The following is a 24,971-nucleotide window of genomic DNA, read 5'->3' on the forward strand; positions in this document are numbered from 1 at the left end:
TTTGCAAAAAGGCTGAAGAGCGGTACAATAATGACAGTCTACAGGCAACAATGAAGTATTGTGGAGGTTTCTTGCAAGTTTGATGCTACTTACAGCAATTAGAGTTGGGGATTTGTTTGGGATTAATAGTGTCCAGCGTCGGACTGGCCCACCGGGGAACCGGTGGATTCTCCGGTGGGCCCTGGCATCTGGTGGGCTCTGGCACCTGCTGGCATACAGGGCCAGCAGTTGCCTAGGGCCCCCGCTGCTCCAGGGGCCCCCAGCCAGTGGTGTGTCGCACACCATGCAGCTGCTATGGGGGCCCCTGCCAGCGGAGTAGCAGCGGGTGTCAGGAGGCAGGAGCCCCTGTCCCCGCTGCTAAAGAGAAATGAATATTCACTGCAAAGCAGTGAATATCATTTCAGGTCTCCACCCCCAGAGGCCCCGCCCCCAGCCCAGTAAGCTGCTCTGCATCAGGGCCGGCGCCGCCCTCAGTCCTCTCTGCTCCTGGCTCACAGCCAGTGCGCGATGACGTCACTACATCGCGCACCCGCTGGGTGTCTGGCAGAGGGGACAGCTCCTGACACTGAGGCCGGGATCAGCGTGGGAGCGAGGAGGAGAGGTGAGTATTGTGTTTTGTTTTTTTTTATATCTCTCTCACTCTCTCTCTATCTGTCTCTCTCTATCTATCTCTATATATCTCTCTCTCTATCTCTCTTATATCTATCTATCTTTCTATCTCTATCTATTATCTATATCTATCTATCTCTATATCTATCTCTATCTATTATCTATATCTATCTCTATATCTATCTCTATCTATTATCTATATCTATCAATTTCTATATCTATCGCTCTATCTTTATATCTATCGCTCTATCTCTACATCTATCTCTATATCTATCTATCTCTATATCTTTCTATATATATCTCTATATCTATCTATTATGTCTATCTATCTATCTCTATATCTATCTATCTTACTCTATCTATCTCTATATCTATTATCTCTATATTTATTATCTATCTAGCTACCATCTATATCTATCTATCTTTATCTATATATATCTCTATCTAATATCTATATCTATCTATCTCTATACCTATCTATCTATTTATCTATCCGTTATCTATCTCTATATCTTTTCTCTGTATCTATCTATCTCTATATCTATATCTCTCGCTATCTATCGCTCTATATCTATCTCTATATCTATCTTTATATCTATCTATCTCTATATCTATCTCTATTTCTCTCTATATCTATCTCTATATCTCTATATCTATCTATCTATATATCTCTATCTATCTCTATATCTCTATCTATCTCTATATCTATCTCTCTGTATATCTATCTATCGCTCTATCTCTATATCTATCTTTCTATCTCTATATCTATCTATCTTTATCTATTTATCTCTATATCTTTTCTCTGTATCTATCTCTCTCTATATCTATATCTATCTATCTCTATAATATATCTATTATCTCTATATCTATATCTATTTCTCTCTATATCTCTCTCTATATCTATCTATTTATCTCTATCTCTATATCTATCTCTCTGTATATCTATCTATCTTTCTATCTCTATATCTATCTCTATATCTATCTATCTTTCTCTATCTATCTATCTATCTATCTATTTATCTCTATCTATTATCTATATCTATCTCTATCTATCGCTCTATCTCTATATCTATCTTTCTATCTCTACATATATCTCTATATCTATCTTTCTATCTATATCTATCTATATATCTATCTATTATTACTATCTATCTAGCTATCTCTATTATCTATATCTACCTATCTCTATATCTTTCTATCTTACTCTATCTCTATATCTATCTGTTATCTCTATATTTATTATCTATCTTTATCTATCTATCTCTATCTATTATCTATATCTATATCTATCTCTCTATCTATTTATCGATCTCTGTATCTATCTCTCTCTCTATCTACCGCTCTCTCTATCTCTATCTATCTTTATATCTATATCTATCTATCTCTATATCTATTATCTCTATATCTATCTACCTATCTATCTCTATATCTATCTCTCTATATATATGTCTGTTTCTCTCTATATCTATCTCTATATCTCTCTCTATAGCTATCTATATATTATCTCTATATCTATCTATCTCTATATCTATCTATCTATCTATCTCTATATCTGTTATCTCTATATCCATATCTATCTCTATATCTATCTATCTCTATAGCTATCTTTCTATCTAACACTATATCTCTATATCTATCTCTATATCTCATTATCTATCTATCTATCTATTGATCTATCCATCTATCTCTATATCTATCTCTATATCTATCTATTATATCTATCTATTATCTCTATTATCTATATCTATCTATCCATCTAGCTATCTAGCTATCTCTATCTATCTCTATATCTCTCTATATCTATCTTTCTAACTCTATATCTATCTATCTCTATACATATCTCTATATCTAGCTATTATCTCTATATCTATCTCTATATCTATCTTTCTATATCTATCTGTCTCTATATCTATCTCTATATCTATCTATCTCTATATCTATTATCTCTATATCTATCTATCTCTATATATCTCTATATCTATTTTTATTTATAGCCATCAATCTATATATTTATCTCTATATATATGTCTATATTATTATTATTATTATTATTATTATTATTATTATTATTATTATTATTATTATTATTATTATATCTGTATATCTCTATCTATTATCTATCTCTATCTATATATCTATCTATCTCTATATCTTTCTATCTATAGCTATCTATCTCTATATCTATCTATCTATCTATCTATCTATCTATCTATCTATCCATTATCTATTTTCTATCTATCTCTATATCTATCTACCTATCGATCTATCTTTCTTTCTTTCTATATCTATCTCTATCTATCTCTATGAATTTTTCTATCTATATCTATCCATTATCTACTATCTATCTCTATATCTATCTATTTCTACATCTATCTTTCTATCTATATCTATATATCTATATAGCATTATTCCCTATGAGGGGGGCAGTATTATACCCTATGAGGAGGCAGCATTATACCCTATGAGGAGGCAGCATTATACCCTATGAGGGGGCAGCATTATACCCTATGAGGGGGTGCATTATTCCCTATGAGGGGGTGCATTATTCCCTATGAGGGGGGCAGTATTATACCCTATGAGGGGGGCAGTATTATACCCTATGAGGGGGCAGCATTATACCCTATGAGGGGGTGCATTATTCCCTATGAGGGGGGCAGTATTATACCCTATGAGGGGGCAGTATTATACCCTATGAGGGGGGCAGTGTTATACCCTATGAGGGGGGCAGTGTTATACCCTATGAGGGGGGCAGTATTATACCCTATGAGGGGGGCAGTATTATACCCTATGAGGGGGCAGCATTATACCCTATGAGGGGGTGCATTATTCCCTATGAGGGGGGCAGTGTTATACCCTATGAGGGGGGCAGTATTATACCCTATGAGGGGAACAGTATTATAACCTATGAGGGGGCAGCATTATACCCTATGAGGGGGGCAGTATTATACCCTATGAGGGGGGCAGTATTATACCCTATGAGGGGGGCAGTATTATACCCTATGAGGGGGGCAGTATTATACCCTATGAGGGGGGCAGTATTATACCCTATGAGGGGGTGCATTATACCCTATGAGGGGGTGCATTATACCCTATGAGGGGGTGCATTATATTCTATGAGATGGCTGCATTATATTCTATGAGATGGCTGCATTATACTATGTGAGGGGGCTGCTTTATATTCTATGAGGGGGCTACCCCAACTCCTGCTACATAATTAAGACATGTACAACCTTATATTATACCCGGATATTAGCGTGTTTTACCACATAATTGGTGGTCTGGTATTTAACTCTATGCAGCTACATAGTGGGCCCCAAGAATGATTTTCTCTGGTGGGCCCAAGGTGTTCCAGTCCGACGCTGATAGTGTCCTTAATTATCCATCATGAAATACCATCAAGGAGGCATCTAATTGGCTCCAGATCTATTCTTTGGCAGGGCAACAATCCCAAACATACAGCCAATGTTACTACAAACATTATCATCATCATAAACAAGTACAAGGAGTCCTGGAAGTGATGATATATAAAGAGAGTAGGAGTTGCCAGTTTTCATTAGCGTTGTCACCCTGCATGCCACTGACCACATATCCTGCTCCACCAGCCAGTACCTGGTATACTCACCTTTACCACTGGATCACTATTTGGCGCCCTTTATGTTGCATTTTTGTGAGATCCTATCCTTTACAGATATATCTTGATAAAGGTCGGTCTTAAGGCCGAAACGTTGGTTTGGCTATCTGAAATTCTTTGGGTCGCTTTTCTTTCCTGTTTAAATAAACTCTTTTTTGCAACATACTTTTTGAGTGCCGAAGTTCATACCCCACATATTTCAATATGACGTGTTGCTCGTGCTTCTGTGGACAGCTTGGCCTAAGCATTTTGTCATGGCCTGCAGCATCTCCAGACTTGACTCCCATCGAGCACATTTGAAACATCATTGGTCAGCAATTGTAAAGGGAACTTCCAGCAGTGGATCTTGATTATTTGTATGAAAAAAGTGCATTCAGCCTGGCAGAACCTTCTTCAGATAACCATTAATAACATAATTGATAGCATGCCAAGGCATATAAGTACATGTATTTCTGCATGTGACACTCATACTTATACATACTCATACATATTTCGATTTTTTTCATTAGTTGCATGTCTACCAATCCTTTAAATTCAGTAATTCTATTACTTTTGTTTCATGGTTTTGCAGTTTCAATGTTGAGGAGTGTACTTAGATACAAATAAAATTCACATGGAGTAATAAGTTTCATTCCGTATATTTGTATTTTATACATTTAAATAAGCCCAGGGCTACACTTGGGACATAATTGTGAAATCGCATCTAGTGATTATCAGTGGGATCACGTTGCATTCTTTGAATCACCAAGGCTGTGACTCAGCCATCACCACAAAAATCCAACTCTGTTGGATCGCATAAACCTTTGTGACTCGCATGTGACCTGCCGGTGCTTTGAATAATTTTCATAACTAAATGGCAGCACTAAATTTATTGCGTAACAGCAAATCGCACAAGTTGAAGTTATACAGTAGTTGAAGCCTTAAGACAAAAGCAAAGACACAAAAAGACTTGTGTATATGTGCACTGCATGTGCAGTATATAATGATGTAAAAATTTATATCAACATGGGTTTACGAGGGACCGTTCCTGTCAGACTAATCTGATAAGCTTTTATGAAGAGGTAAGTTCCGGACTGGACCAAGGGAATGCAGTGGATGTGCTGTACATGGACTTTTCAAAAGCTTTTTATACGGTGCCACACAAAAGGTTGATACATAAAATGAGAACAATGGGGATAGGGGAAAATATGTGTAGGTGGGTTAAAAGCTGGCTCACGGATAGGAAACAAAGGGTGGTTATTAATGGAGCACACTCGGACTGGGTCAAGGTTAGCAGTGGGGTACCGCAGGGGTCAATTTTGGGCCCGCTTTTTAACATTTATTAATGACCTTGTAGGGGGCATAGAGAATAGAATTTCAATATTTGACACTAAACTCTGCAGGGTAATCAATACAGAGGAGGACAATTTTATATTACAGGAGGATTTATGTAAACTAGAAGCTTGGGCTGATAAATGGCAAATGAGCTTTAATGGGGATAAATGTAAGGTCATGCACTTGGGTAGAACAAACAAGATGTATAATTATGTGCTTAATTGTAAAACACTGGGCAAAACTGTAACTGAAAAAGACCTGGGTGTATGGGTGGACGACAAACTCACATTTAGTGGCCAGTGTCAGGCAGCTGCTGCAAAGGCAAATAAAATAATGGGATGCATTAAAAGAGGCATAGATGCTCATGAGGAGAACATAATTTTACCTCTATATAAGTCACTGGTGCGAGCACACTTAGAATACTGTGTACAGTTCTGGTCTCCGGTGTATAAGAAAGACATAGCTGAACTGGAGCGGGTGCAGAGAAGAGCGACCAAGGTTATTAGGGAACTAGGGGGTCTGCAATACCAAGACAGGTTATTACACTTGGGGTTATTTAGTTTGGAGAATCGAAGGCTTAGGGGTGATCTTATTACAATGTATAAACATATATGCGGGGACAATACAAAGGCCTTTCTAATGATCTTTTTACTCTTAGACCTGTGACGGGGATAAGGGGGCATCCTCTACGTCTTGAGGAAAGAAGGTTTAAGCATACTCACAGACGCAGATTCTTTACTGTAAGAGCAGTGAGACTATGGAACTCTCTGCCAAATATGTTGTAATGAGTGATTCCCTACTAAAATTTAAGAAGGGACTGGATGCCTTTCTTGAAAAGTATAATGCTACAGGGTATATACAGTATACTAGATTCCTTGATAGGGCGTTAATCCAGGGAACTAGTCTGATTGCCGTATGTGGAGTGGACAAAACCATTGTATGTATGATATTATAAAAAAATTTACACACAAGACATAAACTTCATAAGCTTTGTGACATTCAAGGTTATGCAAATATGTCACAAAAGCCCTATACAATGGTAAGATCCCAGAAAGGGTTGCAGAATATCACAAAATAAAAAAATCAGTAAACAAAATATGATAAGCTATAGGTGCTGTGATGTAATATATGTTGTGAGGCAGTGAGTGGAGTTATATGCGAGGGATGGTATGTATCACCCAGGATGCGCATAGAAGCGTATTGAGGCCGCTGGAGTGCATTGCAGTTACAGGCATAGCTGTGATTGCAGTGCAAAATAAAAGTAAGTGTGGACCTGGCTAAGTTATTTGGCCAAGACAATGTTTAGGGAAACCTGTTAAGGGCTTTTATATTTTGAGTGAACTACAGGATGGTAGTGGGGCTGTTCACTCCCTCCAGCTGGGTCTTACAAGTGGCCCATGGCCACAGATTCCATTTAAATACCCTGCAGCAAAGGTTTGGGTGTGTCAGTGTTCGTTTGCAAGCTGTAGAGCAGGTGGCTCTGCAACATCCAGCTTGTGTAAAGTCAACACAGAGCCAAGGGAAGCTAACGCCTCAGCGTCACATGGTGGTGGTACATTTCGCCACGGCAACCGGTCTCGGAAATGGACTGTTTTGACACCCCGACTGCGATCCGGAGAATACCGTTTGCTTTTCATTTGTAAGTTTTGGACATGAAAGACATTTTGCGTTTGAACTTTACTGGATCACTGCTTAATTGCCGCATGGTGTGAACACCGCTGCACTACAATGTGTATACATACAGTATATACTTTTTTTGAGGTATAGGAGATAAATACTTTATGTATCTTGGACGTAATCATGTTAATAAAGTACATGTGCAATTAAGTTTGTAATATTTATTGCAGTAGCATAGCTACAGGGGGGGCGGTGGCCCCGGGCCCCGCGCTCTGAGGGGGCCCACCAGAGCTACACTACACTACACCACTATTCTGCGGCAGAGCAGGGAAAATCGATCTCCCTACTCTGCTGCCTGGCCGCTATGGGCCCCTGAGAAGGCGGTGGGGGGCCCCGGTGCCAGCAGTGGGCCCCCCACCTCACAGCCAGCAATGTCGTCCTGGGCTATTCTGTGTGCACAGGACCTGTGATGAGGTCACAGGAGGGGCGGAGTCAGTGATCACATGATCAGGGGCTTCAGTGGCTGCAGGACTCTGCTGTGCTGGTTGTCATGGTGCTGGCTGGATGAGCTGAAGTTTCTGTGTGGGGTCAGGAGGGGCTTACCGGGTGGATGTTGCAGAGCTGTGTGTGTATGAGGTGTACAGAGCGGAGCCGTGTGTATAGAAGGTGTACGGAGCAGAGATATGCATGTATGAGGTGTACGGAGGAGCCGTGTGTTTATGGGGTGAGCGGAGCCGTTTGTGTACAAGGTGTACGCAGCGGAGCCGTTTGTGTACAAGGTGTACGGAGCGGAGCCGTGTGTGTATGGGGTGCACGGAGCGGAGCCATGTGTGTACGGAGGGGAGCCGCGTGTGTACAGCGTGTACGGAGCAGAGCCGCGTGTGTACAGCGTGTACGGAGCTGAGCCGCGTGTGTATAGCGTGTACGGAGCAGAGACAAGTGTGTACAGCGTGTACAGAGGAAAGCCGCATGTGTACAGCGTGTACGGAGCGGAGCCGCATGTGTACAAGGTGTACGGAACGGAGCCGCATGTGTGCAAGGTGTACGGAACGGAGCCGTGTGTGTATAGGGGGTATCAGGTGCAGTAATAGGGACACATGCGGCAGCAGCGGCTCAGCATTGGGGTATCAGGTGCAGTAATAAGGACACATGCAGCAGCAGTGGCTCAGCATTGGGGTATCAAATGCAGTAATAGGGACACATCCGGCAGCAGCGGCTCAGCATTGGGGTATCAGGTGCAGTAATAGGGACACATGCGGCAGCAGAGGCTCATTATTGGGGTCAAGTGCAGTAATAGGGACACATACAGCAGTAGCGGCTCAGCATTGGGTTATCAGGTGCAGTAATAAGGACACATGCAGCAGCAGTGGCTCAGCATTGGGGTATCAGGTGCAGTAATAGGGGCACATGCGGCAGCAGCGGCTCATTATTGGGGTATCAAGTGCAGTAATCGGGACACATACAGCAGCAGCGGGTCAGCATTGGGGTATCAGGTGCAGTAATAGGGACATATACGGCAGCAGCGGCTCAGTATTGGGGTATCAGGTGCAGTAATCGGGACACATACAGCAGCAGCGGCTCAGCATTGGGGTATCAGGTGCAGTAACGGTCGTATACGGCAGCAGCGGCTCAGTATTGGGGTATTAGGTGCAATAATAGGGACACATACGGCAGCAGCTGCTCAGCATTGGGATATCAGGTGCAGTAATAGGGACACATACAGCAGCAGCGGCTCAGCATTGGGGTATCAGGTGCAGTAATAGGGACACATAAAGCAGCAGCAGCTCAGCATTGGGGTATCAGATACAGTAATAGGGACACATACGGCAGCAGTGGCTCAGCATTGGGGTATCAGGTGTAGTAATAGGGACACATGCGGCAGCAGCGGCTCATTATTGGGGTCAAGTGCAGTAATAGGGACACATACAGCAGCAGCGGCTCAGCATTGGGGTATCACGTGCAGTAATAAGGACACATGCAGCAGCAGTGGCTCAGCATTAGGGTATCACGTGCAGTAATATGGGCACATGCGGCAGCAGCGGCTCATTATTGGGGTATCAAGTGCAGTAATCGGGACACATACAGCAGCAGCGGCTCAGCATTGGGGTATCAGGTGCAGTAATAGGGACATATACGGCAGCAGCGGCTCAGTATTGGGGTATCAGGTGCAGTAATCGGGACACATACAGCAGCAGCGGCTCAGCATTGAGGTATCAGGTGCAGTAACAGGGTCGTATACAGCAGCAGCGGCTCAGTATTGGGGTATTAGGTGTAGTAATAGGGACACATACGGCAGCAGCTGCTCAGCATTGGGATATTAGGTGCAGTGATAGGGACACATACAGCAGCAGCGGCTCAGCATTGGGGTATCAGGTGCAGTAATAGGGACACATACAGCAGCAGCGGCTCAGCATTGGGGTATCAGATACAGTAATAGGGACACATACGGCAGCAGTGGCTCAGCATTGGGGTATCAGGTGTAGTAATAGGGACACATACGGCAGCAGAGGCTCAGCATTGGGGTATAAGGTGTAGTAATAGGGACACATACGGCAGCAGCGGCTCAGCATTGGGGTATCAGGTGCAGTATAGGGACACATGTGGCAGTAGTGGCTCAGCATTGGGGTATCAGGTGCATTAATAGGGACACATACGGCAGCAGAGGCTCAGCATTGGGGTATCAGGTGTAGTAATAGGGACACATACGGCAGCAGCGGCTCAGTATTGGGGTATCAGGTGCAGTAATGGGGACATATACGGCAGCAGTGGCTCAGCATTGGGGTATCAGGTGCAGTAATAAGGACACATACGGCAGCAGCGGCTCAGCATTGGGGTATCAGCAGGATGAGGGGGTTTGTGCAGGTTGGGGATACATGGTGATGGAGCTGGAATATGAGAAGTGAAACATGTCGTTGTTGTATTCTCTGTAGCAGAGTCCTGGCTGGAGGAGTTGTCATGTTGGTCTGGGCGAGATGGAAAAGACGTGAAAAGTGAACGATTCCATCAGAAAGATCGTCAGCGGTAAGACACCAACTATAACTGTGCAGTAATCACATATGTTTTGTAGGACTGGTATTTACCACTGACCATATGGCGGTAACAGCGCAGTCGTCTCCTACATCCACTATTAGGGTGCGCCACCGAGTTGTAATCAAAGTTACCTAGTTAGGGGCTCACTCAGAAGTTTCGCCCCCCCGAACCAAAACCCTAGCTACGCCTCTGATTTATTGGATAGGTATATAGAAATTAGTCCTATAGATGACACAAGTAAAGTACATATGCAAGATACACCTTTATTAACATATGTAGATATGTAAATATCTGATGGTTGTTAAATCAGAAAACTGACACAGCTGTTGGTATGACTATAGTGAAAGAAACTAATAGTTACCTAGCTTCATGAATAGTGCAGCTTACAATGACATGCACCCACCCCTATCCGTGTTTCGGCGTAGCTTCGTCAGGGAAATTTTAGATCTTGTGTGCAGCAATTTTTACAATATCATGCATTCAGTGGCTTTGTTCACTTCTCAGTGTAACCTGATTAATTCACTTGTTGAAATGTGCCTCCTTTTTAGTATTGTTCATAATCAGGGTTCTGTGGAGCCATATCATCACTTCCAGAACTCCTTGTTTTCTACACTGAAGATTTTAAACTGTCTGTTTGGGGTCGTTCTCCTGCTCCAAATTTAATTTGGAGCCAATGAGATGCCTCTCTAATGGTATTGCATGATGGATAAGTATCTGCCTTCATTTCTCAGCCTTGAGGACACTATTAATCCTGACTAAATCCCCAACTTCATTTGCTGAAATACAACCCCAAATTTGCAGACAACTTCCACCATGCGTCACTCCTTATTGTACTGCTCTCCAGCCCTTCCGCGAACAAACTACCCTCTGTTCCAGTCAAATACTTCACATTTTGACTCATTGGTCTATAACACCTGCTGCCATTTTTCCGCACCTCGGTTCCTATGTTTTTGTTCACTGTCACAGAGAAAAAAGGGGGATTCCAGCATCCACTTGATGTTGAGATTAAAATGACTTTTAATGATAACATTTTAAAATGAAAAAATCATAATGATAAAATAATTGTGAGGGAAGTGAGGAGTGTGGGGGCTACACTTTTCGTGCTCAGGGCTCTTAGTCTTGTCAATCCCCTTTTTTTTCACTGTGACTTTGCTGCCCAGCTGCCGAGCTGGAGTCTTTGCACCGCACCCTACTATGGAGGCTATATTCACACACACAGTGAGCTGAAAATATCCATTTTCCCTGTTTTTTATTTTGTTTTTGTGCATAGCTGAGTCACTTGGCCTTGTTTCCATGTCGGAGGTATGGCTTTTTGGCCACAATTCTTCTATGAAGACCACTTCTGTCTAGACTTCTTTTAACAGTAAATGGGTGCAGCTGGGTCGCCCTGGTTGGTCCCAGTTTTAAGTTGATGAAATTGATGGACAGGAATAGCCCTAACCACTCCATATTTGTGTAATAAACAATAAATAACTTTTATTACTATTACTTACTGTAATATCAGTTTCTCCTTTTTCCTCTTTTCTCTTGAAGCCTTAGAGCCTGGAGGAGGGTGTTTTGGGAATGTATTGAAAATGGAAAAAACACAGGCATTATACATATGCATTAAAGTAGCACTCCCACCAAAATTTGTATCCTATTAATATATTGCAATCATCATATTATATGGTACTGTGTACTAGCAATTGCTCATCTTGCCTTTCTACCCACCTAATTAATCTGTTTTCCATTAGTTCTATGACATCACTTGTTTAATTGCTGACTAGCTGAATCCTTCTTTGCTCTATATAGAAAAAAGAGGTCAATTTTGCCTGTATGACTCAGAAGTCACTGCAAAAGTCTCTGGCAGGGGGAAGGAGGGAGCAGCTGGGTCAGGAGTTGAAGAGGGGAATGATAAATGTAGGGACAAGAGACTTCTTGTTTCTACATAGAGCAGAGAAAAGAGAAGAATTATCTTGGTAGAAAGGCAAAATGAGCAACTGTAAGTACACAGTGCTATATAATATGATTGCAATATATTAAGAGGATACGAACTTTGATTAGAGTGATTTTCTAACAGCAAGAGCTGATATCTTCTAGACCACAGGAACATTGTTTTGAAGTGCAAAAAAGATACAAGAGTAGAAAACATTTCCATAGATAAAGTGCTATTGTCTGCGATATGAAACAAATCTTTGGAACTTCATTGTGAATTCAGCATTTCCTACAATGTGACTAACCATCATGGATAGAAATTGTCTTGTTTTCATTGTCTAAAAAGAGATTTGAAGCCAGTCTAAAACCAGTGTGGAGTTGAATAGTATGAATGTGTATTGCTGAATGTGTTCCTTTAAAAATAGTGAAAGTGATAAAAAGTCACAATTTGTTTTTAATGCAAAAAAAGTGTGCTCCAAATTTTTTTTTTACTCCATAAAAGTTACATAAAGTTCTTGTAATTTCTCCCCTAAGCGTTGAAAACATTATACAGTTATTACACTTTACAAGAAATAACCCCATAGATTCATTATATGTTGTGTATGTGTGGTATCAACCTTCCAATGGGTATTGGCTTCTCTAATTCATTTTATAAATACATTTAATAATATTTTTTGAAAAAAGATACTAGTGGTTAATTAGTTAAGTGTAGTTTCCTCATATTCTAGGATTGTATTGCTAACTATTGTATTTTATGTTTAGCTGTCTGAAAGAATTGCATTCTAGGCCCTACTGGCTTAACAAAGTGACTGCGTTGGCAGAAGATGATAAAGAACCTCCAGTTAAAAGTGCAGTAACACAGAGGAAATCATACAGTGCTCAATCCATAAGACGCCACTTTACTTCTCAATATGGCAGACAGTCCCCAGAAAGTAGATCAGACGACTTTTTAATAAGGGGAAATAGCAGTCGAGAATACAGGACTCATTCACATCTCAAGAACCGTAATCTGAATAGAAACCAAGAGGAAGAAATCTTATGTGAGCAAATCAACTATTCAGAAGCAGTCTCTGTGTTTCCATTATTAAAGTCCTTTGGAAAAAGACCTGCATCAGTGACAAGCTGCCTGACACACAGCCTATGTTCTCGTCCGGAGAGTTCTTGTCAGGCCTCTATGTCAGGTCCTCATACTGATCTTCTGTCTTTAGTTCCTCTTGATGGGTCTTCATCGAAATCCGAGCAATGTACATTAGTCCATAAATCTGCCTGGTACCACGTTCCTGGACGTTATCCAACACTGCAATCTCCTTTTCCACCCAAGAGACATCAAATCCGTAAAGCCACCTAAACTCATTCTAGAGTTTCACAGAATTGTCACTTGTGTTGTGTACAGATATCTGATCTCTATAAAGTTTTATCTTGTTAATCAAACATGATTTGGCTCCACTATTTTATTGTCTTCTAATAATTAAACTAATTACTGTTCTTCCAATATCAATTGATTTATATTCAGTAAAGGCTATGACCAACTTTGAAAGCATTTTGTTAAATTGCTTCAATGCATCTAAAATAAAAAAATAAATATCCAACCACTGTGTTTACAGCTTTTTAGAAGACATGTATCTCCATTGTTAAAGAAACTGATCACGCAGTTATCCTTATTTTCATCTGTTCTATGAACCTATCACATGAAAATGCTCATGCACCCTATATAGCGAATGCTGTGCACCTACAGCTTTCTCTCCCGACTCCCCCATACACTTGAATGCTCTGATGAATTTTTAAGGCTCTGTTCACATTTCCTTTTTGAGATATACTACAGGGATATTAATAAATGTATGTCTCCATCATATGCCACTGTATTGCCAACAATTGGAAAAATAGATTTTTCAGCTACTACCAATTAATGTAAACACATGTAGATCGGAGATGATCCAACTGAAACTTAATGTCCTTGTAGATGTAGTGACTGTGGATCTGATTGAAAGGAGATCCATAATTCTCTCATGTCTTAGAATCAGTTACATTCAAATGTGTACTATTCCCAACATTCTATGGCCCCAATACATCAAGATCAACAATGCCAGTCTTAATGAGGAGGCATATTTGAGTCAGATGCTCCTGATTAGAGATGAGCGAATTTGTTCGGATTTTGTCCCTGAATCTGATTTTGACATATTCAAACACTATTTGTGCCGAATATATGTCTTATGATCGGTTCTGAACATATTCGGTAATTTCTACTCCCTTTGACTCTAATGACGTTCGGCTGTGTTCGACGAATATTGCAAAAACAATATTCGATTCCGATTGTATTCGGAACTGAATCCAAACAAATTTGCTCATCTCTACTCCTAATTCATTGAAAGTCACATACCTCTTCATGAATCCTGCGAGTCTGAAAAGTGGCGTGTGTGTCGCCTAAAATCTTCATTTAGGGACTGGAATAAGATTTCTGAAATAAGGTTCACCACAGCTTTTCATGAATAAAACGAGGTGTGGCGTCATGCCCCCGTTCTCTCCCAACTTTGCTCATTTTGGCAGAGCTGGTCGAAAATGGTTTGAAAACGCCAAAACTTCCACAAAAATTCTGTGACTTTTCAAAATGTTTTACAACAAAAATCTGGAGAAAGCACTTTTGATGAATCGGGGGCTTATACATCTTATCTTTTCCTGTTTCCATTTAGGAACATACCGTAAGCTATAAACTACTCTGTTTAAATATATTTCAGGGAAATATAAAGCTAAAAGTTCTAATGTAGACTTGTGTCCAAAACTGAGTAATGAGGATTCCAGGTATTGGGTTACGGTTGCAGAAATTATTAAATGCTGGCAGAAACCTAGTACCTAAGACTGGTTGTGATATTTATGCAATTAGATTTTCATATTCATGTTATAGTAACTCTCAAGTGAATATGGTCTCTATCCAAATTTAGTGAAAACTTTTTGATATAAACTCAGCTTTAATCTGGATTTAGACAAGCGTGAGCAAAATTGTCCAGTTTTTGCATCATTTAATAATTGAATAAATAATAAAAGGCCAAATACAGTTTCATATGTTAGTAATTTCAATGAATCTATGCAAAAGTGATGCCATATTCATAGTTGTTTGTCTGTCTGTATGACATCAGTTATTTTAATACTCCCATTGAGTATAATAAGTAAGTATGGATCAGAGCTTGATGCAATTATTTTACATTTGGATTATCACTTTGTGTGTAAATTAGTCTATATGAACTACCACTTTGATTTGCATTGGTCAATGTGTTGTATGTATGCTGTCTTTTTTGCATATGGACAAGATATGGTCCAATTATACACTTGTCTGAACGAGTCCTTGTTAGTAAAGCCTTAAGACTTGATAATTATTATTTTTTCTAGTCTGTACTCTGAATTTTCACATTTTATCTCACTCTCAAAAATTTGAGAACATGTATAAATCGGAAAGGGGCTTTATCCCCTTCTGACATCCGATGTGCATGTATGCCAATTGCTAGGTTAGGTTTTATTGACTAAAGAAATTAAAACTGTCAGTGGCATGAAGGGGTTAATAAGTTTTTCACACAATAAGAATGATACCAAGCCATAAGATGGTCCATATTACACTATGTACCAATCAATTAGAGATGGTAAAAGAACTACAAAAGAGATGGTATTGGTCCCCGCTATCTACAACTTTGTGATACCCAATAAGATCGAACTTATGTTGAAGAAATTGTGGTAAGGTTGGGGATATGTTACATATTTGATGGGTGTGTCCTCACATAATTTAGTTTTGGATTGATGTTTTTGTAGTTATTCCCAAACTGACCCTCTAGCCGATCTCCACCGAGCTGGCCGTACTATTTTTAAACTTAAATCTGATCCCAGAACATTTAAGATGGTAGCACTGAGGAAGCTAAATGCAGTACATAGGATTTTAGCTCGTTACGAGAAATCCCTGAACATTCTCAAAATAAATAAAGTGATATGGTTGGATAATGAAGGACAATAACTTTTTAACTTTAAGGGTAAAATTGTATCTTTGTTGACATGTGAATTTTTCCCTCCTTTCTCCTGATTGCAAAATAGTGTTAAATCTTTTTCCCTTGGTAGATATTTGTAGCGCCCGCATCCCTGCATGCTTCCCGCTTCCCCCGGCAGGGATGCCGACTCACTCAGCCCCACAGCTCCCATCCCGCACTTCTTTCTCCTCCTCTTGCTGCCGCCCGGGGTCTGCGCATGGCTTGCAGATCCCTAGGCACTGTGCTTATGGCACATGCATGCTCCCTCCTTAAAGGGACAGCGCGCTCCATCCTAAATTGTCCTTAGCCAATGGCTGGGAGACAGTTCACTTGTTATTTAAGGCACTGCCACCTGTTAGGGGGTGCCTGAGCAACATGTATATTCTGCACGCTTGCAAGTTCTCAGGTCCCCTGTTTGTTAGTATCTGCCAGCACCCGCTTGTTCCTACTCACTCCTGTCTGTCCTTGCATGTGATTTTCAGCATCTGCCTACCTGTTTTCCAGCCGTACTGCTGTATCAGTCCGTATACCAGCTGTACCTGCCTGCACCCATCATGCCATGCCTGCCTGTACCAGCCAATTCCATCCATTTGTGGCCATTCCAACTACCCGCCCCTTTTGGGGGTCAGCTGCTGTGTGTTAGAGGTTGTCCTGATGTACCACCTGGCGTCCATCTGGAGCCAAGTCTAATCACACCTTCAGGGGCTCTAGCAAATAATCAGGTGTTTGCCTAGTAATGCCCCTCCAGGCTTTCCTCAGTCCACGGCACAGCGGTTCCACCACTCCCGTTGCAATATGAAGAACATTTTATATTCTTAGTTGTTTCTTTTTACATACTGTACTTAGTATATATATTTGCTTTCATGTTGTTTAATAACTTCTTTTGTAATGTAGAAAAATTCTAAAGAACCTGTGATGCTGTTTCTTTTAATTTGTTCCTAATTTCTTGTCAATTTAGGCATTTTTCATACCTGTTTTTGGCAAATCAAAGATAGCCAAAACATTATCTTTTGCAAATGCAGAGCCTTTGTGTCTGCATGCCTTTTTGCAGCTGTTTAGAAAGACATAGTACCATGCTTAACTATGCAGTGTGGCACCCAATTAGTGTTTCAGGTCTTTCTATACAGTAAAATAAAGACTTGCAGACACATACCTAATGTGTCTCACAAGTCCCTACTCAAGATATTTCATCTGATCACTCTGTTAGAGATCATCTTCCCATAATAATTAAAGGCAAATTGGAGTATGAGGTACAGAAAATCCTAAATTCTTGCAGGGTGAAGGTGTCTTACCTGGTGTACTGGAGGGATCCTGTGTTTCGGCGAGTAATATCAATGTCAACAAACTAATCAGGAGGCTTCTGGATGCACCTCTTAAAAGGGAGGGAAACTTACATCTCCAGTGTTGCTTGCTTTTGTCATCAGTTGCCACCATGTTTACTTTGTGGGCGACACTCATGATAGAGAAGATGTCAGCCAGATGCTCTGGACAATTCAGGCTCTATTCACCTACAAAGACTAGGGTGGCTAAGACCTTTAATTCACAATATTTAGTCCAAAAAAGTAAGTTAGCCAATACTCCACATAACTATTAACACACACCTCTATTCACGCCTATTTGTGTATAGGTAAATGAAGTGAAGTACAATAAAGAATTAAAAACATAATTTTATTAGAACATATTTAAAAAAAATTTTAATCTATACAAAGCAAGAAAAGGTGCAAGGAAAAAGACGAGGGAACTATTCCCACCTCGTGTGACAATCACAGCAGCAGCAAAAGTAGTGTTGGAAAATTCAATATTCAGATTGTGTCAGAAAAATCTCTATAGACCAACACCAACCACAAGGAATAAAGGATCAAATGAATGTGCACACCTGAATAGATCAACACAACCCACTGAGCCCAGCAGGAGTCAAAAACTAATTTGTAATATTGAACCTACAAGAGCCCCCATTACTAACACTCATAACACTGTGACTTGCGATAGTCATAAGGAAGAGTGCAGGATGAATGGTCCACATAAATAAAAAAGTATATAATACCTGCTTAGACCGCGATGCCGTGTCACACAAAGGGTGTCGCCTCCTGAAGAAGCGAAAGTGAAACGCGCATCGGGGCAGAGAGAGACCCTTCGTGTGACACGGCAAAATATGTTCTAATAAAATTATGTTTTTAATTCTTTATTGTACTTCACTTCATTTACCTATACACAAATAGGGGTGAATAGAGGTGTGTGGCTAAGACCTGTAGTACTGTACAGTTTGGCAATATTGGAGTGTGTGGTCCAGCGAGTAATCAGCTTCCACATTTGGTCGATAGGACAGCAATGCACCCCTTCTAAAACTTCCAGCTTGCTTATAATTAAGCTTAGCTTGGATTTATTCATGCTGTTCTGCTCTTGTTTTGCCTGTCTGATTCTTGCTTTAACTTCAGCCCATTTCCTGCCAATTTTACTGACTCACAATTTTGTCCCATGTTTACTTTTCTGGTTCTGACCCAGCTACCTGACCATTCCTACCAGCCTACTCCACTGGTCATTGCTACTCTCAGAGCTGAATCCAATTCCACATTCCTGTACAGGAGTTAAAGGCTGAATGCCAGAGTTTCCCTGGGGTCTGGTAGAGTAACTTGCACAAAGCCTGTCTGTGGAACCTCTATTTAGAGCTGCCAGGCAACCACAGTCAGAGTCACTACTACGGTATAATTGGCCCAAAAATTATAACATATTCAGTGAGAAGAAAAAGAGATATGCAAAATATAGGGGTCACCTTAAAAATAGAATATTTATTGAAAAAGAAGCCAAACACATTTAAAAATTTAAAAAGCAAACAAATGGCTATAATAAAACTATACCAGACCAAGCTATAATAGAACTTGTCTCTCTACATAGGAAACCAAAAAAAGACCATTTTCAGCACAAATGGAAACATGATATAAATAGCTATAATGAAGATTAACAAGTAAATGATCTAATTATTATTAAGCACTAACTTGAGGGTACAATATTTGTATAATAAATAAAGCATACTGCTAGCATAGCACAACCATGTAAGAGTGTAAGACATATGAAGGAAACATATACATGGTAAGAGACAGATGGGGAGTACCTCACACGTATCGCCGTTAGAGATGCAGCTTCATCACGGACAAAAATGCAAATGTCTATGGCCTGTATAGTCATATAAGTACGTTTTGTAAATGACGGGTTGATATCAGCTGTGGGAGGAGGTACCCCATATAACATGTACATCGGAGAAATCACAAGTGCGTGCCTGCATTTCGGAAGTAAAGGAAAATCACCAGTTGTCAGTTTAATGCCTGCGCAAGCTCTCCTGTCCAATCCGGGTATTGAGTGGCTTAGTGCATAAATGCCCATTGCACAACATGCAGAGATGGATTGCATGCATGCGTATGGAAGATATAGTACGAGAACACTAGTGACTATGGCAGCACATGCACAAAAATTATGGATCACCTACGTTGCTTGATCAAATGCAAAGCTTGGACCATTTGCTTCTGGCCCTTTTCCCTATCTCCTAAAGCTCCAGAACGCTTCACATTAGACTCTTTCTTAGAATTCCTTAGGCTCTAGTATGATGACCCTGACTTTGTAACTTTAGCACAGAGCAAATTACCCACTCTATGTCAGGGTTGACGTCCTGTGAAAAATATTGTAAACCAAATTCCACTTCCTAAAATTACCAAAATTTTATTCTGAAAAATGAAAACATTGAATTCGAAAACAGTGGTCAAAGCGACATCTTTCCAATGCACACAGGCGTTCTTTGAGCTATCAAAAAAATTGCACTGAGTTCCGGCACTGGGCCATACACTGACATTGGAATGTCCAGGTCCTTCACCATCGATTTTGTATTGGACTTCTGACAACCTTGACTTGGCCATGTCCCTTGCAATCTATCTTGATAGATGGCTGCCTGAACACAGACGGGAACGCACCTCTGCTTCATGAACTCCATCTAAGGCTTGGAATACACTTGCGAGAAACTCACGCAAGTCTCACGTCTCAATACCCGGCACTGCCACCGACACTCGGACCAGAGCGCCCAGCTGCATAGAAATACATGCAGCCGCACACTCCGGTCCCGAGTGCCGGGTATTGAGATGGGAGGCTCGTGTGAGTTTCTCGCAAGTGTGACCCCGGCCTAAGACTTCCACATTGGGTTGACTCAGTCCCATCAGCTGTGGAGAGTCTGGATGTCAGATGTATGCCTGTCAAAGACAGCCTTCACAAAAGCGCCAGCGTCTAGATAGGTCCAGTGATGTTTACCTAGATGCACAGGTATTTCCCTATGACTCTTCAAAATTATTATTCTCTATTTGTTTATCTTACCTTGAAAAATCTGTTGGCGTTAAGGTTTTGATAGATTGAGGTTTCATGTTTTTTTTTATTTTCTTGGTTCAAGAAGTAAAATTCCTGGGTTATATCTTGTCTAAACGGGGCAGATGTGGGTAATAGGAACCTTAAGGCAGTCTGTGCCTTCAATGAGTTGAAGTAATGTTTCTCATAAGACCCTGTATTGGTCCAGCCTGACTTGTCCATTTGTGTGACATGCACAAAAAGAGCCATCTTACACCACGTGCCCATACTAGGAAGCGCCTGTCTTAATCCTGTTCATTTAGACACTGTTCATATGTTCAGGTTTTAAATACATTAGATAGGGACTGCTCCATTAAAGGTTACCTTGACGAGGTGGAGTGGCTTGGTATACACTTTTTTGCAAAAAAACGTATCTACTAAATACCCTGTATTTGTTGCCATCTTTTTTACCAGCACTTGCTGATTACTGTCCTATTTTTTACTGCAGGGTATTTTGGCACATTTGTTATTCTGTCACATGTGTTTTTAATCCATCTTTTTCCTTGCTTTTGCATGGTTTGAGAGACCTCACCCCTCTCTTGTGTGACATGCACATAAAGAGCCATCTTAGGGTACCGTTACACTTAGCGATGCACCAGCGATCCCGACAACGATATGGATCGCTGGTGCATCGCTAAGTGGTCGCTAGTGAGCTGCCACACAGGCAGATCTCACCAGCGATCCTGATATCCTCCCGCCCGCGTCCACGCGTCGCTCATTGGCGCCAAAGGAAGAAATGATCCAGGACCTTCTCGCGCGACCAGCGATGAGCAGCAGGGGAGCTGGTCGGAGGTAAGTATCAGACATAGCGATATCGCTAGCAATATCGCTGCTACGTCACAAAATTGCTGACGTTACAGCAATATTGCTAGCGATATCGCTATGTGTAACGGGGGCTTTACACCACGTGCCCATACTAGGAAGCGCCTGTCTTAATCTTGTTTATTTAGACACTGTTCATATGTTCAGGTTTTAAATACATTAGATAGGGACTGCTCCATTAAGGGTTGGGCTACTTTCACACTAGTGTCGTGTGACGTACGTCGCAATGCGCCATTTTGGAGAAAAAACGCATCCTGCAAAGTTGCCCGCAGGATGCGTTTTTTCTCCATAGACTTGCAATAGCGACGCATTGCGACGTATGGCCACACGTCGCATCCATCGTGCGACGGATGCGTCGTGTTTTGGCGGCCGCGACGCACAAAAAGCGTTACATGTAATGTTTTTTTGAGCGTCGTGTCCGCCATTTTCGACCGCGCATGAGCGGCTGAAACTCTGCCCCCTCCTCTCTGGACATTACAATGGGGCAGTGGATGCGTTGAAAAACTGCATCCGCTGCCCCCTTTGTGCAAATCTTTCACAACGTGCGTCGGTACGTCGGCCCGACGCATTGCGACGGGCCCGTACCGACGCTAGTGTGAAAGTAGCCTTACCTTGACGAGGTGGAGTGGCTTGGTATGCACATTTTTGCAAAAAAAAGTATCAACTAAGTACCCTGTATTTGTTGCCATCTATTTACCAGCACTTGCTGATTACTGTCCTATTTTTTACTGCAGGGTATTTTTGCACATTTGTTATTCTGTGCTTTCTTTTTGTGTTTCAGTCAGTGGGTGGTGTGAACACTGTCCGACCGACTTGTTCACATTTGTGCATGTCACATGTGTTTTTAATCCATTTTTTTCCTTGCTTTTGCATGGTTTGAGAGACCCCACCCCTCTCTTGTGTGACATGCACATAAAGAGCCGTCTTACACCACGTGCCCATACTAGGAAGCGCCTGTCTTAATCCTGTTCATTTAGACACTGTTCATATGTTCAGGTTTTAAATACATTAGATAGGGACTGCTCCATTAAGGGTTACCTTGACGAGGTGGAGTGGCTTGGTATACACTTTTTTGCAAAAAAATGTATCGACTAAATACCCTGTATTTGTTGCCATCTTTTTACCAGCACTTTCTGATTACTGTCCTATTTTTTACTGCAGGGTATTTTTGCACATTTGTTATTCTGTGCTTTCTTTTTGTGTTTCAGTCAGTGGGTGGTGTGAACACTGTCCGACCGACTTGTTCACATTTGTGCATGTCACATGTGTTTTTAATAAATGACTTGTCCATTTGTAGTGGAAGTTGAGGCCTCAGAAGTTGGGAATGATGCAGTGTTATCACAAGAGTCTTAACTCCATCTGTGTGTCTACTTTTCATGAAAGTGTTCATGTGCCTAAAGAAACTACAATATCTGTTACCGTGAATTGTTGGCAATCAAGTGGGCAGTCGAGGAATTTAATTTCCTTGAAGCTGCCCTTGGGATCTCACAATGAAAGTATCTTGTGCTAAGCCTGTCCGTGGAAGCTCTATATAGAGCTGTCTGATAACCATGGACATAGCCACTATTGCACCATGGAACTCAAGCACAATTAAAATTTAGGCTGCATCATCTTATATCATCAAAAATCATAATTTTAAAAATTTACTTATATATCTGTAAAACTTTTGTTGGTATTTTATGCTTTTTTATTCTCCATATTCTAGCTGTATGCTCTTGGGTCGCCCTCCCAGGACCACGGGGTACTCGGTACCGAGCCGGTGTTGGGGGGATGTGTCACAGCAGCGGTGACCCGGTCCATGGCCCTGGGCGCCCAAAAATCAATGGGAGTTTGTAATGTAGTTTAAGTGGAAAAGTTCATGACGCCACCTCTGGTGTTCGGCAAGTGAGATGTTAGGCCGACGCTGCATGCGGATCCTCTGGGGCTGGTGGTGTGTAGCAGTGTAGATGGGGTAGCTCCCAACAGGTGAAGCTGTAGCCCCAGGGCTGTGTAGTTGCAATGGATGAGGAGAGGCGCAGGCGGTGTAAAGGATGGTACCCAGATGTAGCTGTGCTGAGCGGGTTGGCGCAAGAATGAATGGAGGACACCGGGGCTTGTATTTCCAAAGCTTTACTCACAGTCTGCGGTACACAAGGGTGCCTGCCTCCGGGCCGTGTCCTCTGGGTCAGAGACTCAGTCAACCTCCAGGCAAGATGAAACGCTCCCCTCCAACACTCCGCCAACATGTACCTTTCTGAACGACTCCACTATAGCGCCTTAAAGTGTGAAGATCTCCTAGTACTGAGTTACACTGGAGTTCCTCCTGACTGATGTTCCCAAGAACTCTACTTGTACGGCAGACAGCTGTAGCCTGCTTCAGGGACTCCCTTCTCCTGAGTCCCGGCTCTCTATCCAGTTGCTGTTGTGCCACAAGTCTTAGATGGGATTAGTGCTGCAGAACCATAAGTGTCCATACAACCTCGGGGACTGGGCCCCGGCCTTGCGCTGAGAACCTATAGGCAGGGTTCCTCTTCCAACCCACGTCCTCTCTGTTCTCCTTACTCCTTCGTTCCGTACTTATCTTTCTCTCTCTTATGGAAGCTTAGGTTTCAGTTCTACGTCTTTCTCCTTCCTTTCCCTTCCTGTGCCAGCTGGCTCAAGTCACTGAGGCAGCTGTAGCACTCCTTCCTCCATCCCTTCTTCCAGGGATCCTCACTCCTGTCCGAGTGACTTCCTACCCGACTAACCTTGTCAGACTGACCCTGTCATCCTACACTTTCCCACTCTTTTATGTATCTTAACTCCACCCACCTCCCAGCACGTCCAGTGTTCCAAGCAGGGAACCACCAAAGGTGCTCTGCTACTCTCTAAGCACTGAGCCACAATGTGGTTGTGCAGAACTACCCTGTTGTGTGGGATGCGAGTATTGGAGTGTGGAAAGGAGTTCCCACCTTACCTGGATGGTGGGGCACTACACCTTAGGAGAAGGTGCAGTACCTCTGTGGCAACTGAGCGTCAGGGGCGCCATATACCCCCCCGTTAAACACAGCACGTCCGCGGGCTGCAAGATAAACAAGGTTGACAGTACAGGAACATACAAAATTTTGTAATGCTGCATAAACATTTCTTATACTAAACTTCCTAATATAGGAGGCATTGTTTCTTGAACGTTGCAAACAATTCTTAATTAACTATCTAAATTTCAAGTCCTAAAGTGCAATTTTTCATACTTTACGTAATTCTAAGTGCTATTATCTGTGACTCACTATCACTTCAGTATTCTTCATCTTTCCTTCTCTAGTACACATTTCTTCTCTTTCTAGTGCACATTTTCTGCTTTCTTTCAAGTGGCACCCGTGATACCTGGTTCACCATTTACATTTTCAACTTTTTATTCAAATCTCTCATCCCTGTATCAAAACATTTCTCATTCTAAAGTTTATAAAAGCTATCATAAAACATTATCAAATACTTCACATTAAAACTTTCAACAATTATTCTTATAAGTGCTGGACACTGCTCCCAGCCGGGATCTCTTGCAGTGTCCTTTGAGGCAGACATCATCTTCGCAAAGTGTCCATATGTAAAACCAAGAGAGGGCACCTAAAGAGGTGCAACTATTTACAAGTAAAAGTTTTTGGATCACTCCAAGTTCATGATCGCTAGTTCAA

The 24,971-nt window shown here is 41.6% G+C and overlaps 1 protein-coding gene across 3 annotated transcripts in view; it reads left to right on the top strand.

The window, feature by feature from the left end:
• LOC141088918 (putative tetratricopeptide repeat protein 41) overlaps positions 1–13,704 on the top strand; it is a 146,274-nt gene extending 132,570 nt beyond the window's left edge. For 2 of the 3 annotated variants that reach the window (XM_073575153.1, XM_073575152.1), the window contains exon 16: positions 12,878–13,704. In XM_073575153.1, coding sequence (XP_073431254.1) covers positions 12,878–13,463 — 586 coding nt within the window. In that variant the 3' untranslated portion in view covers positions 13,464–13,704. The remainder of the gene's footprint in view (positions 1–12,877) is intronic. The other variant, XM_073575154.1, reaches the window with a different exon arrangement.
• The last annotated feature ends 11,267 nt before the right edge of the window (positions 13,705–24,971 follow it).

This window comes from Dendrobates tinctorius, unplaced genomic scaffold (assembly GCF_039654945.1).
Source record: "Dendrobates tinctorius isolate UK_male_01 unplaced genomic scaffold, ASM3965494v1 ptg000043l, whole genome shotgun sequence".
Lineage (NCBI taxonomy): Eukaryota > Metazoa > Chordata > Amphibia > Anura > Dendrobatidae > Dendrobates > Dendrobates tinctorius.